The following is a 16,485-nucleotide window of genomic DNA, read 5'->3' as shown; positions in this document are numbered from 1 at the left end:
TGAGATTGTATCTGCAGGAGGCCCTCGCCTGCACAGCACAGTGATTTACCAGATGTATAAGGGGTAAGATGATGTTTCAGGTATTCAGAACAGTATTCAAACTGAAATGTGATCCTTGGATCAGTTTCTAGTTTAGGTAGAATGATAAAAGTGAGGTATAATATGAGAATGAAGAGCTTTGCCACAGTAAAATTGAGAATAAACTGGTTTTAGATTTATTAATATTATTATTTATTAAACTTGTTAGTTGCTTGTTACCTGAAGGTCTCCAAGTCCCTTACAACACAATAATTATACAGCCATGAGAGTGGCTGTATACTATAGCCAGCGTGGATTTTTCACATTCCACACGTTACCAAATTATTTCAAGCTACACAACAAGTGGACTGGACTGTGAAAGACCAACCCAAATTGTGTTTGCATTTTGACCAATTTGTAGGGCAGTCCAATATCTCAGAGAGGAGGTCAGGTCTCCTGCTCCCCTGGTGCATTCACTATAGCTGCCCAATTTCCCTGCTTTTAAAAGTTTGATAGAAATATCTGTGAGCTATAGGTATGTTCTTAAATGGCAAGTTTTTTTTGCCTATTAGTGAATATAATGTAGTATTTGAACTTGAGTGATATTAAAGTATCACAATTGTAGTATTTTATTTTTCCTTTTTCCTAAGATGAATAGGTGCCTTATAGTTACAAAAGCCTGCATGAAATGAATGAACAAAACTTAACATTTACAGTCACTGGCAATAATGGGAGGGTTTGCCCACTTGTGTTTATTTCACTTAAGCATTTCATGTACAGTTCTGTACAGTCTTATGTAGCCATCGTTGCTGAAAAGCTTCAGTGATGTTGCGGTGTGAATTTTTATCATTTTGAGTGCTTTTTTTTTCCACCTGGGGATTTTTTTTAAAATCCTCCCAGCTGGAAAAGCCATGAGGTTAAAGTAAGCTCAGTCATTTAAAAGTCTTATTCTACTGGTTGAATATTTAATTGGGTTGCTCCTTGTTTTCACTGAAAGGAAAATGTTTAGTTTGGAAAAATGTGGATATATTAACTAAATAAGTTTCTTTTCAGAGTGCTAGTCAGCCAGCCAGCCAAACCCTCTTCCAGGATACTTCATTCTACCACTACCCCATTTTCAATTCCCTGCTCCCTTCCAACAGCCAGCCAGCATTCTGTGACCTCTAAGCATGCATGGTTTTCATTAATCTTTATGTGAGGCTTGTATTTTTCACCCACTATGATTTTTTCAGAAACACTTTTTTGTACATCTTCAAAATTGGGATTCTTGCAAGCCTACTGACATTTCCCTCTTGTACATGGGTGGTACCATTCTGGCTACATAGGAACCACACTCGAATTAAGCATTCTCTTAGGATTTGCCCAAAAAACATATTGGCACTAAGAAGTTCAGTCAAATTGCTCAGGTATGTGTCTTTTAAATAGGGAATTTCCTAGTACTTAAAATCTGTTTAGCTATGTAATGAATTTTGTATACAGTGAAATATTGTTCCAATTCATTATTGTATTGTATAATATATTATACTTCTGCCCTGCTTACTAACCCTAAACTGGACTATTTGAGCAACTGTGACTCTGTTCCAACCCCCTTCCAGCTTCTTCCTCCAACATGGGATTTCATATGTTTGTAAGTATTTTGAGCCCCATAGAAGAAAAAGTGATTTAGAGATGCAGAGCAAGGAAAGGGTTAAATGATCCCTCTCCCTCCCTGTTTGTTCTCTGCTCCAGATTTCCTATCCTGAAGCTTCTCTTTTCTAAGAATGCTTTTGTTACATGCAGTAAATCACATGTTATTCGGCCCTGTGATGCACACAAAGTATGAGTCATACTGAATTAGGCAGAAATTCTGTTGCCCTGGAATTGGTGAAAATTTTAACTGTAGTTCTTTTAGTTTCTGAGCCATTATTAGATCTGGCCTTTGAGCTGTATTATTATTGTTGTTGTTGTTGTTGTTATTGTTATTGTTATTAAACATAGATATTAATATTAATATTTGTTAGTCGCTTGCTACCTGAAGGTCTCCAAGCTACATCATTCCATAAAAAACTAAAATAATTAAACAGCTACAACAACCACCCCCATACAGCCTCAGAAAGCTTTAGCAGCATGTTAATAACAAACAGTATCATCCTAATCTATCAAAAGCCTGGGGGAAAAGATAACCCTTTACCTGGTGCCTAAAAGATGTCAATGAAGGTGCCAGGCAGACCACACTGCGGAGCACATTCTACAGACAAGGAGCCACAACTGAAACCGCTGTCTCCCTTGTCACTACCCTCTGAGCCTCCCTCAGAGGGGAGAACTGGAGAAGGGACTTAGAAGAAGATCTAAGGGTCTAGGTAGGTTCATTATCTGGAAAGATGTTTCAGAAAATATTAGGGTCCTGAGCTGTAAATAGCTTTATAGATAAAAGCCAGCACTTTGAATTGGGTTTGGAAGTGTACAGGCAGCCAGTGTAATTGGAACAGAATTGGTGTTATATGATCTCTTTGCCTCGAACCCATCAATTGTTGGGGAGCCACATTCTAATTTAAGCTTACAAACAGTTTTCAAAAGCAGCCCTATGTAAAATGCATTGCAGTAATCCAACCTTCAGGTTATCAGAACATAGATTACCGTAGCCGGGTTATCCCTGTGCAAATAGGGTTGTAGTTGGCCACCACCTTAAGATTGATTGGTTTTTACTTATGGTCATAGACCAAACTGAACATACACAAATATAGAAATGCACAACAATACTTAAAATAAGCATAATCACTCTTGTGAGATACCCTCTTACTGCATATTAAAACAATAATATTAAAATTAAAAGGAGAATTGTTTAATCACTACTTTTTGACAATCAATAGCTGCTGCAAAAAAGCTGGCTACTTTTATTGTGACCTGGGTGTTCTGGTCAGACAACAAATACTCTTAAGTAAAATAAATCCGATCTACCTGGTATTTTTATTAAAATCGGAGTAATAAAATAACTCTAAAATCACGGTAAAAGGAACAATAAAACAACATGTGACAAATTGTTTTCACCTCCCCCAACCCACAAGGGCACAGATGCTCCCGGAAGGGCATGCTTTTAAATCTGCCTTCAAGAAGGGCAGAAGGCAGGACGTTAAGCTTGGCTAATGTAAAAGCCTTCCTATATTTTGGGACTGATTAAGTAATTAAGTAATTTGCCGGTGCAAATGTCGCCAACTTGTCCCTGAAATCTGGATAAACTGTGGCCAAGCCTACATGTTCTTAAAGGTCAATGTCCCAGATATGTTGCTTAATAGCTGCTTTGGCCTTCAGATATCCTATGGTCAATAATACATCAGGGGCAAAGCCCAGCTTCTGTAAATTTGCTATTAATGTCTTTTTCCACTTGGACTGGAAGGCATCTGTAAGTGTCAAAGGGTCCAATCCCATCAGGAGAAATAGCAGCTTCAGCCAAAAATTTAACTTAAGCAGCCATGCTCGAGCCTCTATAGAAATTTGCCTTGCCTGTAAACGAAGAATTACGTTAGGTATACAATTCGACACTCCCAGAATAGCTGTCAGAAATTTGGTTTGGATCTTTTTGAATGGTGCAAAATTGCTGTAAATGAATAACGGAGAGCCATATAACATTTGTGCTATGATCTTGACTACAGATACCTGAATAGCTGATGGTACGTGTTGGCCAGTAAAAAAGAAAGAAAGGAGTGCCTTTGTTCTTCCTCTGCGCGTTCGTAATTGCGTTGTTAATTTGGGGATTCCAGAAACCTGAAGATTGAAATGTTACTCCAAGATATATATATGATGTAACCTGTTCCATTATATGATCATTGATCTGCCATTTATGCCTTGTTCTTTTTTTAGTGAAGATCAATATCTTGGTCTTAGTGTAATTGATATGCAGCAGTTCCTTTTTACAATGTGAATCCAAAGCCCTTAAGAGGCGCCTCAAACCTATTGACGTTAGAGCTAAAAGAATAGCGTCATCTGCATAAAGCAGAATTGACACTGGTCTAAAGGCCAAATTGGGAGGGTGGAAATTAGTGCCTACTAGATTTTCAGCCAGGGAATTGATGTAGAAATGAAACAGGGTTGGGGCCAAAATACAGCCCTGTTTGACTCCATTAAATGTAGATATAAGGCCCAACATATGCCCCAGTCAGTCATATTTTACCTGCAAGCGAGTGTTTCGTAGAGTCTGCAAATAAGTATTAGTAAGCGATAGTAGAGGCCTCAAATTTTTCCCATAGTCTATCCCATGGGGTCAGGTCAAAAGCCGACTTAAAATCTATAAAAACTGCATATAGGATTCCTCCTGGTGACAATATATAATTTTCAGCCAAGTGTTGGAGTATGAGAGCCTGTTCAATTGTAGAGCGCCCTGCCCTAAACCCAGCCTGTTCGTTTCCCAGTATGTTTTCCTGTTCCATGCAATCTAAAAGCCTCTCCTGTAGGTGTCTGGCTTAGAGCTTACTTACAACACTCAATAGACTAATTGGACTATAGTTATCCGGGTTTGATCTATTTCCTTTTTTATATATTGGGATAATTATAGCTAGCCCCCAGTCTTTGGGGATACATGCTGAGTGGTCAATACAAGTAAATAACGTCGCTAGCACTAGGGCCCACCAGTCAACATTTGTCTTCAGCATCTCAGCAGAGATGTTGTCAGTCCCTATGTAAAGTGCACTGCAGTAATCCAACCTTGAGGTTATCAGAGCATAGATTATTGTAGCTAGGTTATCCCTGTCCAAATAGGGTGGTAGTTGGCCATCACCCTAAGCTGATGAAAGGCATTCTGCGCCACTGAGGCCACCTGTGTCTCAAGTGACAGCAGTGGATCCAGGAGCACCCCCAAATGATGAACCCACTCTTTCAGAGGTAGTGTGACTCCATCTAGAGCACCCCACACACCATTCATCTGGTCAGATGAACTATCCACCAATAGCTTCCAGTTTTGTCTGGATTAAGTTTCAGTTTACTGGCCCTTCCCCAGTCCATCATCGCAACCAAGCACGATTCAGCACATGCACTGCCTCACCTGCAGAAGATGAAAGGGAGAAATAGAGCTGGGTGTCATCAGCATACTTATGACAGTGCACTCTCCAACTCCATATGACCCCATTCAGCAGTTTCATATAGATGTTAAACAACATGGGGAACACCACACTGGAGAAGCCACAGAGCCGAGCAGTGCTCCCCAAGAACCACCTTCTGGAGCTGACCATCCAAGTAAGAATGGAACCACCACAATGCAGTACCCCCAATACCCAATTGAGATAGTTGCCCCAGGAGGACACCATGTTAGATGGTATCAGAAGATACTGAAAGATCAAGAAGGTTCAACAGAATCACAATCCCCCATCTCTCTCCCAACACAGGTCATTATACAGGCATACCCCACTTAAAGTAGCTTCACTTAAAGCAGCCTAGCTATAAAGTACATGCTCCATACTCCACCATACCCCGCTTAAAGTACGCTCTCTTCGCAATATTATTGGCATGATGCCGCTGCCATCTAGTGGTAATTGCGTGCAGTACAAGTGAAGATAATTGCTTCACTTTATGTACGTTTTCACTTAAAGTACACTCTCCGGTCCCATTGCTTACATTAGAGTGGGATATGCCTGTACAACCAAGGCAGTTTACATACCAAAACCAGGCCTGAATCCCAATTGGAGTGGATCTAGATCTGGATCTGGTTGGTCATTTGCACCAGGGCTGTGGAGTCGGTACGCCAGACCTTCGACTCCGACTCCTCTATTTTTCTACTGTCCGACTCCAACTCCTTCATAAATGGCAGATGTATGTTAACTAGTAATAACAAATTTACTGTAGTAAAATGGTAGCACAAGGCATTTCATCACCACCACGTGAACCCAGAGCTTGGAAAAGTTACTTTTTAAAACTACAACTCCCATCAGCCCCAGGGATTGTTATTAAATTTGTTATTACTAGTTAATATACGTTTGCCATTTATGAAGGAGTCGGGATCAGAGTTGGAGTCAATACATTTCAGCTGACTCCGACTCCACCCAAAATTGCTCCCGACTCCACGACTCCGACTCCACAGCCCTGATTTGCACCATGATGTTGCTTTACCTGGTACCTTTTGCAGCGAAGGTATAGCTCCCCAGGCTGAAGAACATGGCAGGCACAATAACAAAGAAGTCTTTGAGGTTCTTGCCCTAAACAGTTTGTGACAAAGTTATTTATAGGACTTCCTTTTCCCATACAAACAGCCTTTGACTTTAAGATTGTCCCCAGTCCCCGCTTGTGGGCCCATTGTCAAGAATTATTAGAGAGGTAGGCACTTGAGACAAAGCCTTTTCACTAATGGTCCTATACTTATGCAATTCCTTCCTCTAGTGCATTCAGTCCCTATGTTGACGTTTTTTAAACAAACCTTGAAGACTGTTTTCCGGGGGGCCCAAAACAGCTTTTAATTGATATTTTATTGCTCTGTTGAATACTCTGTTCAGTAACCAACAGAGCAATAAAATATTTAAAAGCTGTTTTTTTGGGGGGGGGGAACAGTCTTCTTTGTGCATACCATGGACTGTGAAAAAGACAAATAATTGGGTGTTCGAACACATTAAACCAGAACTATCACTAGAAGCTAAAATAATGAAACTGAGGTTATACTTTAGACACATCTTGAGAAGACATGATTCACTAGAAAAGACAATAATGTTGGGAAAAACAGAAGGGAATAGAAAAAGAGAAAGGCCAAACAAGCGATGGATTGATTCCATAAAGGAAGCCACAGACCCTGAGCTTACAAGATCTGAACAGGGTGGTTCATGACAGATGCTATTGGAGGTTGCTGATTCATAGGGTCGCTATAAGTCGAAATCGGCTTGAAGGTACTTAACAACAATTGCTCTGTATCTAACTACTGCTGTGTTTAATTTTTTATTATTTGCTTGTTTTTTATATCTATACTATTTTAATCTGCTGATGTTATTTCACTGCTGCTGTAGTGTTATAAAATGTTTAGATTATGACTTCATGAATTTTAATATGTCATAGTGAAATTTTATCTTTAAGCATGTTGTGAGCTACCTTGGGAGGGTTAGCCTTGAAAGGCAGCCTATAAATACTAAATAAGTAGATATAAATATAAATTTCATACTGTGAGGGGTTCTGGTCAACTGGAAAGGGCTTCTATGTTGCCTGTTCTGTGGGCAAATGCAATTCATTCATCCCTTCCAAATTACTGGTACCCTTCCCAGCACTTAAATAAGAAATCCCAGAAGCCACTGCATTATCCCAGAAAGCCTCTAAGACCATAAGAATTTCTAAGCACCTCTTGAAATCCTCTGACTCTGCAGGTATTGAAATGAGATGACCCAAAGCCTCCTAAAGCATTCTGTCTTGGCCTGGTGAAGCCATTAAAGCAGTGGTGCTGGCTAGCCTGGATTGGGAAGGTGTAAAGGGAAATTTAAAAATTGTGGTAGGGCTCAGATGCAGCCTGTAGGCTGCTGGTTTGCCATCCATATTCTAAACTGTGTTATGACCCAAGAACACTTTTCTTAAGAGGTCTAATACCACATTTATCAGCCCAAGTGTGCTATGTCAAATGTGTCGATTCATACATGCAGAACACTAGACATCTCTAGCTTCTTATACAGAGGATGGTTGGCTGTGTATATACTTTGCTTTAAAACACACAACTACATTTTTTGCATTATAATGCACTTCTGAGAGTCTTTGCCACCACCTTTACTTATGTATTTGACATTCTTATTTTTATTGTAGTGTTGTGTTTTTAGGTTGTATACTGCCTTGCAATACTTTATATGAAAGTATGGTTTATAAATATTTAAAATTTTAAAAATGAACCTGCTGCTCCTAGATGTAGTGAGAGAGAGGTAAGGAACAATGCCTTAGACATATATGGGCTCATTCGAGCCCTAAATTAAAATAGGAATTTGTACTGAAAACTGATATTGTCAGGATGTTATATTCTATGGTCTATAGTTTGTGCTGCATTTACATAGCAGTTCCAGAAAACATACAGCTCTGAGTATTATGAAAGCATTGTATCTTAAATGCTAGAGGTATCAGGAACTCATTGGTTATGCTGTCTTACAAGGAAAGTAGTAGGCAGTGAAGGAACTAAAGGTAGTATGTTTGAGGAAAGAGGTACAGCTGAGTGGTAGAGTACATGCTTTGCATGTAGAAGGTCCCAGTCCAGTCTCTGATGTCTCTAGGTAGGCTTGGGAAAGACTCCTGGCCAAATATTTGGAGACCTGCTGCAAGTAAGTGTTGACAATACCAGGCTAGATGGACCAGTGGTCTTCATATAAGACAGTTTCCTATGCTCCTACATTGTAAAAGTGTAGACAGATTTTATGCTCCTTGCTTCCTGATACCACTATTTGGAAACAGATGTTTTAAAAGCTTGAAGACTTGCTTGCTCTGTACAGAGGTTATTAGTTACTGTGCAGAGCCTTCATGTGTGTTCTTACTTAGATATTTGGGAAGGAAGGAATTTCAAAACTCAGAATAATATAAGCGTACTTTCAGAGCAGAAACAATTAAGATTTTCTCTTATGCTAAAAAAAAAGCCCTGTACATTTTATTTTTAGTGGTTGTGTGGTAGTAATAAAATATCTTACACTGTTCAAATTTTACCATTGGTTTAGGGTGGAGTTTAGCAAGGTTATAGAGTCATAACGGAAACTTTTTTACTGACTTCTAATGCTGCTGTTAATTCTACAAATGTTTCTGCAAGCTTTTGACAAAACTTGACTAAAACCATAGTAACCATAATGACTATTTGAAATGATACATTTCCCCTATATACGACTGCCTATCACTGTAAACCTCTCAAGATACCATGTTAGTAGAAGTAAATCAGATAAAAAGCTTTATTTTTCCTTTTAAAAAAGTTTAAAATCAATTAACTATGGGGTATTTTCCTTTCTAGGGGTCCATTCAGTGTTGTGCGGCGATGTATCAACAGAGAGACAGGACAACAATTTGCTGTAAAGATTGTCGATGTAGCAAAGTTCACATCAAGTCCAGGATTAAGTACAGAAGGTAAAAATCAGTTATTGTTATTTGTTGTACAGTATCTTATATCTTTAGTGTCCACTAGTTTTGATTTCTTTGAGATTATTTTTGTTAGTGTGGTCCAAAATTTTATTGGAATCTCTGCCAAGGAAAAGCTCTTTCTCTGTGTTTGAAAACTTTGTGTTGCATTCAGAAATTCTCTTAAATTAAGATTTCAACACTCACAGTTAAATAAAAAAGCTTTTGAAAATGGTCAAAACTCCCCCCCCCGATCATTTACCTAATCAAATATTACAGCTATTAGGCTGACTTTTTATGGATAAGAGTTTAACACAGGGAAGGAAGGAAGAAGGCAGAGCCCGGCTGCACCTTTAAAATGTAAAGTAGCTTCCCTTCACCTGGTGCCTTCCAGGTGTTTTGGACTACAGTCCTCATCAGCCCTACTAAGCATGGGCAGTGGTTAGGGTTGATGGGAGGTGTAGTCCAAAACATCTGAAGTCCATTTAACTTTTCAAAGTAATGTAATCATGATCAGTAATCATTTGATGAATTTTTATTTTCTCAGTAATTTTCAGGAGGCAGTAACAGAGATAAACACACACACACCCCTGTAGGTTCATTTGCTCTTGGGATGACTGATTCTTGTCTGTTTTCAGCCCATGTCACTAGCATTTCACCCATAATTCTATTCCTTTCACAATTAATCAGTAATATAAAAAAACTCACTCAAAATGCATGTTTCCTTTGAAAATATGTGTTTGAATGTTGTGTGTTCTCTCAAAATGTTTTCATAAACTGCCAAGAACTGCACTGAAATATGTGGAGAAGAGTGAAATCTAATGGATGGCTAGGCTCTGTTCTACCCATTAACCCAAGGGGTGCTGATCAGGCATTTGGAAATTGCAAGTATCAATTTCCTCAAGGATCTCTGGTTTGGTCGCTGTTGAGAGAGCTTTTTTTATGACCTCTGTAATATGTATTGTATATGTCAGTGCCAGTGTATAGTGTTTTGACAGGGTGAGTGTTTTATCATCTTGATTGTCCCTTGACAAATCTTCTGTACAGATTAATTAGAACACACCACTTTAAGTCCGTTATGGTCCATCCCTTCTTCTAGCCATGGGTTATGCATGTAACCCATAAAGCTCTATTTAGTCTTTATTTGTAGTTAAGTTATGGAATCCTTCAATACTTTTTTTCTCCTTTGAGTACATACATGTTTAAAAGAATTGTAAATTTTGTCCTATGTTTTGAAGAACAATATTGTACTAACTGAACCAGCCTGTACTCAGTGGGTTTTATCCACTGCTAATGGTTTGCATCTAATGCTTCTATTGTGCTAGCAGAACAGGCTTCCACTCATGCAACATGTGTTTCCCTTCCTCTACTCCCCCTTGCTGCCCCCCATACCATCAAAATCTGCTATAGGGAGTTGTGGTACCATCCAGAGTGCTGCAGTGGAAGTTTATTTGCACAGCATTGGATACAACTCAATACATTTTAGAAAAAGATCCAGGGCCATGATGGATAGCTCATTGTAATTTTCAGCAGTGTGCAGTAGCAATGGCAAAGGCAGACACCATGCTAGAAATTATTAGAAAAGGGTTTGAAAATAAAGCTGCTGACATTGTAATGTCTTTATATCTATGGTGCAGCCACAAACCCCATAAGATCTTAACAGTTTTAAACCAGTGGCAAATGTTCCCATTTTGGGCAAAGTTCTTGAGATGATGGTTGCCAACCAGATCCAGGTACTCCTGGAGGAGACAGATTTTTTTTAGATCCATTTTACTTGGTATTCAGGCCTGGTTTGATGCAAAAATCCCTATACGATGATTGGTATTGGGAGAGATGGAGAGTGTTGATCCTTCGTGATCTCTGACCCACTTTCAATACCATCAATCATCATATCTTTCTGGGGTGCCTGTCTGAGCTGGGCATTGGGGGAATTGTGGTGGCTCTGCTCCTACTTGGATGGATGGCTCCAGAAGGTGGTTTTGGGGGAGTATTGCTTAGTTTCATGGCTTCTCCAGTATGGGGTACTGCCCCCCATGTTGTTTAACATCTACATGAAACTGCTGAGTGGCAGTTTTAGAGTGCGTTATCAGTATGCTGAGGAGACACAGCTCTATTTCTGCTGTTCATCTTCTGCAGGTGAGGCAGTAGACATGCTGAATTAGTGCTTGGTTGTGATAATGGACTGGATGAGCTCCAACAAACAGAAACTTCATCTAGACAAGACTGCAATGGTGTTAGTTGGTGGTTCATCTGACCAGCTGATTGATGCGTGATCTGCTCTAAATGGGATCATGCTATCTCTGAAGGAGCAAGTTCATAGTTTGTGGGTTCTCCTGGACCCATTCGTGTCACTTGAGGCACAGGTGTCTTCAACAAGCTTAGGCTGATGGCCCAGCTATTACCCTACCTGGACAGGGATAACTACCGTAATCTGTGTTCTGGTAACTTCAAGATTCAACTACTACAATGTGCTTTAAGTGAGGCTGCCTTTGAAAAAGTTTCAGAAGCTTCAATTAGCGCAGTACACAACTATCCAACTGTTGACAGGTTTGAGATGAACAAATCATATATCACAAATTCTGTTCAAGCTACACCGGTTGCCTATACGCTTCCAACCCCAATTCAAAGGGTTCTTTACAGCTGAAGACCTAATATCTTCTGGAACGTCTTTCCCAATATGAATGTACATGGACCCTTATATCTTTTTCTGAGATTCTTCTCCAGGTTGCCTCTCTGAGGGAGACTTGGAGAGTGATGACAAAGGAGAGGGCCTTTTCAGTTGTGACTCCCCACACTTCCTAGTTCAGCTTCTAGTGGTAGCCCGCATTCTACCAGGTGTTCCAGGGGAGGGACTGAAGCAGTCCCACTGCTTTCACTTCATGGTAGCAGGCCCAATGCCAGCCCAGTCTCTACAACAGCACTAAACTGTCTTTAACTCCCCCCTTCCTGCCCACTGCCCTGGACAGCATGAGCGACTTGAGTTGAAAATACAGTTTTCGCTATGCCACTCTATCACACCCTGTTGCTGCCCAGCTGGGGTTTGGGATGCTCCACTAGTCATATTAAAATCTGATACTTAATTGGGAACAGAACAGGATACGGAAAGAATGTTGGGAACTAGATTTGTTTCATGTTGTCCTCCTTGAGAAGTGGCTTCAGTGATGATGAAATTCTTACATACCAGTGAATAGTGTGTACACATTTTTACACATAGTTTTCATATATCTTTTGCAAATATTTTATCAAAATTTTACATTGGGTACAGAAGCAGGTTATTAATTTATCCCTTAGTCATCTCCTCAATACATGTTTTTGATTTCTGCAGAATGAAAAAGGTGTACAAGTGTTGCATGTTTGTTTTTGAAAGGAAAAGGAAGAATTTGTCCGTATTTACGTGGTATTGGCCATTATGCTGATCCCAGAGAATCCATGAGATAAAATAAACTATATTTCTTACTAGCATCTGGTAGACTTGTAGATCTTAAGAGCTAGATCTCTCTGCTGCTACAGACTATGATCTGGTTTGGGTATAATGCTAAAGCATGTTTTGTTTAGCTTAATATTTGGTTTGTTTGTACGTCTGTACCAGAACAGGCCCACTAACAACTGTTTGCTTGCGACCAGTGACCTAGGTAGGTCTGTAAACTATTATTTGAAATGGGTTTTTTTGTCTCATACTAACTGTAGTCCAAATTCTGTATCTGGTTTAAGTCTAGTTTAGCTACAGACACAGAAGAGCGGCTTGAAACCAGTGTGGTGTGTGGTTAGAGTTTTGGTCTAGGACAGGGGAAACCCAAGTTCATATCCCTAGTCAGCCATGAAACTCACTGAGTGGCCTTGGGCCAGTCAGCAACTCTCAGACTAACCTATCTCCACAGGGTTACTTGAGGATAAAATGGGGTGAGGACCATGTATGCTGCCTTGAGTGCCTTGGAGAAGCTAAATAAATAAAATGAAATTGAATAAATAAAAATATTTATATAGCTTTCTGATGCTTGTTCAAATCTCCCTGTTCCTTCTGGCAACAGGCTTCTTTGCTGTCTACCTCTGTGCTGACATGCTCTGCAGCCTAGCTCTGCAGCATCGGGGGGGGGATTAAAGGGACCATAGGCACTTTTACCCATATCTTACAATGGATATTTGTTAAAAGCACACTTTAGCAAGCCATTCCACCAGTTCAGTACATGCTTTTGCACAGTTTGACCCAAACTCTGATTGCGCAACATTCTGCTCAGTCTCTTTTATAACCTAAGAACTCAAGTTATTGCTTGCTCACCAGTAAAGTTTTAGTAAGAGATGGATCGATTCCATAAGGGAAGCTACAGACCTGAACTTACAAGATCTGAACAGGGTGGTTCATGACAGATGCTATTGGAGATCGCTGATTCATAGGGTCACCATAAGTTGAGATCCACTTGAAGGCACATAAGAACAACAAAAGTTTTAGTAATGGGAGAAGGACTAGCCACGGGTGAAGGGTGGGAGGGATGGGAATGGTTCTCAGTATTCTGGGAGCTGATTTCTATGCAGGTGGGTGCTCATTTGTAGCTCCGAGGTGGTCTTCTGAGATAGTTTACAGTGAAAAGGGCATTTGGGTTTGCGAGGTGATCTGATGGCAATATGTGGGTAAATACCTCTTGTATGGTTTGTAAGAGGCTTGGATCACCAAAGCTGTGGTGAGGTGGGTATGAAGGGGGTCTTGAAGTCAGGTTTGGGATTTAGTGAGCAATGACAAAGCTTAATGTTCACCGTTGCTGCTTCCTGTGTATCCCTAGGTTTCCTGTGCCAGTCAGGAAGGGTAGATGGTGTCATCCCTGGAGGGGTGGACCCAACATTAGCGTAGCACTTCTACTGGTTGCTCGTTAGGATCTGGAGCATGGCTACCCTGATGGTCAGTTGCTTGCAAACCATTTGCTGTCCCTTCCACAGCTAGCTTCTCTTCCCCACCTGATTAGCTGCACTGCTTCTATGCTGCCTCGCCCTCTGCTCCTCTTCTCTGCCAGTTGGCTGAAAGTGTCTACAGGGGGTGGGGTGGGGTGTCTGCATAATTCTAGCACCTTCTTTCCTTTCTTTATGCCAGTGTCTGGAGAGGGGGAAAGAGGTTTTCTGGGATGTGTTTCTCCTTCAGCTGTTGTTGCTCTGCTGCCTGCCTAGAGCTTGCTTGCTATGGATGTGGAAAGGGTTCCTGTCTGCCAACCTCTAGTGAATATATGTGGCATTCTAACAAGGCTCTTGTGCCTTTGTCAGTTTTATGACAGGGAAAAGAAAAGAAGATGTAGTATCCTTCATTATTTGCTGTCCATGCTAGAGACAACATCATCTGTTGCCTGTCTGTCATGGAGGTTGCCAGGACCCCTGCCCAGTTGGCAACTTTGCAGGGAACAGCTAATATGCTGGTCAGTGTTGGTGAAGATGGGGGGCGGGCTAAGTCTCCTTCATGGTCTGCATGGAATGGGCAGTTCCTTGGTCCCACTGATTGTAGCTATCAGAATGAGAGAGAAAGCACGACAAGCAAGGATTGGCAGCTGAAAGACAGTTCCAGGAACTTGAATGCACAGTAGGTGTTTGTGAGGGAGTAGAGATAAGAGAGTTAGAAGGAAGAGTGAATGGTGCTCAGCCAGTGCTCATGCTTCAGCCACTCCCCATGCTTCAGCCACTCCCCCTTCCCTTGTAGGCGGAGAGGTGAGCTGTGAAGATATATACCCCTTCCCCCTTGGGAGTTGCAGCAGGACTCTGTATATATGGTGACTGCTTGTTCTGCTCCATGTTTTTGTGATCTTACTGGGCAGGTGTCCTCATGAGTGTTTGACTATCAGTGTCAGTGCATGGAGTAGAATGTCTGGCTTTTGCCAATAGAGAGCTTAGAAGCATGAGGGTATGAGTGCTTCCATTGTGTGGGAGACATTGGTTTTCCCCAGGTAGCATGCCATCACATGGGTAGTCATAGCGCCATCTAGAGTCCGAAGGCAAGAATGCATTGGAGTTAAGATCTGTGGTGAGCGAGCCCCTCCTACTCCAGTTTCATTCTTGCCTTTGTCCAAGGCTGTTCTTCTCTCCAGTAGCGTAAGGCTAGAGTAGGAATTAGTTTCTGTGTGTGTGTTTCGTGAGTGAGTGAGTGAGTGAGTGAGTGAGTGAGTGAGTGAGTGAGCGAGCAATGGGGCTTCTGCTGGCTCCCAGCCCGCTGGGGTTTTTTTTGTCCTGGGGTCTCACCCCCTCCCTCTTTCTCCCTCAGTGGGGTGGTGCTTGGCTCCCCTCTCTTTCCTCTCCTTCCCCTTTTTTAATTTTTTGGGATTACCAGGTGTGCTGAGGCTCCTCTCGCCCCTGCCTTCAGTGGCAGTGTTGTTCCCCCCCACTCCTAAGGCGGGTAAGAGCCCAGTGATTCGCGCCTGGCTCTACCGCCTTGGTTCCCAGCTCTGTGGCGTCCTTGCGGCATCTCTTCGGGACCCACTTCCTGATGCTGCCTCCATTTGAGGCACTCCGGGGCTCGCGGGCAGCCGCTTAGTGGTGACACCCGTCTGTTCCCCCCCCCCAGGCAGTTTAGTGCACCTGGGCAGCTCGAGATCCACAACCGCCATTTTGGTTGGGCCCTGTCCAATTCAAATTTTCCCACCCTTTTTTAATTTGAAATCCCCACCCTTTGTTTATTCTTCTTCTCCTGTGATTAACCAGTGACTAATAGGGTTTTTCTACAGAATTTTTTCAATTCAAGGTATTGAGCCTACTGATCATAGTACTGAGGATAGTACTGCCCCCCCTCACTGTGGGCGTGTACTGTCACTTATTTTCCTACTATAGTGCACAGAATCAGTACCGCAGCCCCCCAGTGGGCATGTACTGAGATATATTTCCTCAGCTTGTGCACAGGATCAGTACCACAGCCCCTCCACCTGTGGGGTGTGTACTGAGCTTCATTGTCACATATAGTGCACAGATATATTTCCTCAGCTAGTGCACAGGACCAGTACTGCACCCCCCTCCACCTGTGGGCATGAACTGTGATCCATTGCCTCTTACAGGAACAGTATTGTGCCACTATCTCTTTCTCCGTGGAGGCATATCTAAGACTGGCCCCCTCAACTTACATCTCTACTATTGCATCTACCAGCACGTGAACGGGCTCCCACCACCTGCCTTCCTGCATGTCATAATGGCAGATCAGCCACCCAAGACAGATCTGCAGATAGGTGATAACCAGCATCGCACGCCTCAGTCACATCCCAAGCTCCACTCCAAAGCTGTTGCCAAAACTAAACATCTGTCTACCCATGGTGCCTCCAAGCAAGCTAGATATGTTTCAGTTTCTGATTCGGAGGACACTGGTCAGCAGACATTGTCAGCTCTTTTTCACTCACCTACTGGCTCCTCAGGTGATGAGTTTGAGGGGTTCCCTAGCCAACCAAATTTCGACTGCCCATCTCAGTTGATGGTGACAACATCTCGCCAATCAGTTCATCC

At 41.8% G+C, this 16,485-nt stretch overlaps 1 protein-coding gene across 8 annotated transcripts in view; it reads left to right on the top strand.

Moving 5' to 3' along the window:
* The window catches only part of CASK (calcium/calmodulin dependent serine protein kinase), a 315,472-nt gene that overhangs the window by 66,638 nt on the left and 232,349 nt on the right, over positions 1-16,485 (top strand). For all 8 annotated transcript variants that reach the window (XM_061627480.1, XM_061627481.1, XM_061627484.1 and 5 more), the window contains exon 2: positions 8,927-9,039. In XM_061627480.1, coding sequence (XP_061483464.1) covers positions 8,927-9,039 — 113 coding nt within the window. The remainder of the gene's footprint in view (positions 1-8,926; positions 9,040-16,485) is intronic.

Source organism: Rhineura floridana, chromosome 5 (assembly GCF_030035675.1).
Source record: "Rhineura floridana isolate rRhiFlo1 chromosome 5, rRhiFlo1.hap2, whole genome shotgun sequence".
In the NCBI taxonomy this organism is placed as follows: Eukaryota; Metazoa; Chordata; class Lepidosauria; order Squamata; family Rhineuridae; genus Rhineura; species Rhineura floridana.
Note: the sequence above shows the minus strand (reverse complement) of the source record. Positions and strands in the feature narration are given on the sequence as shown.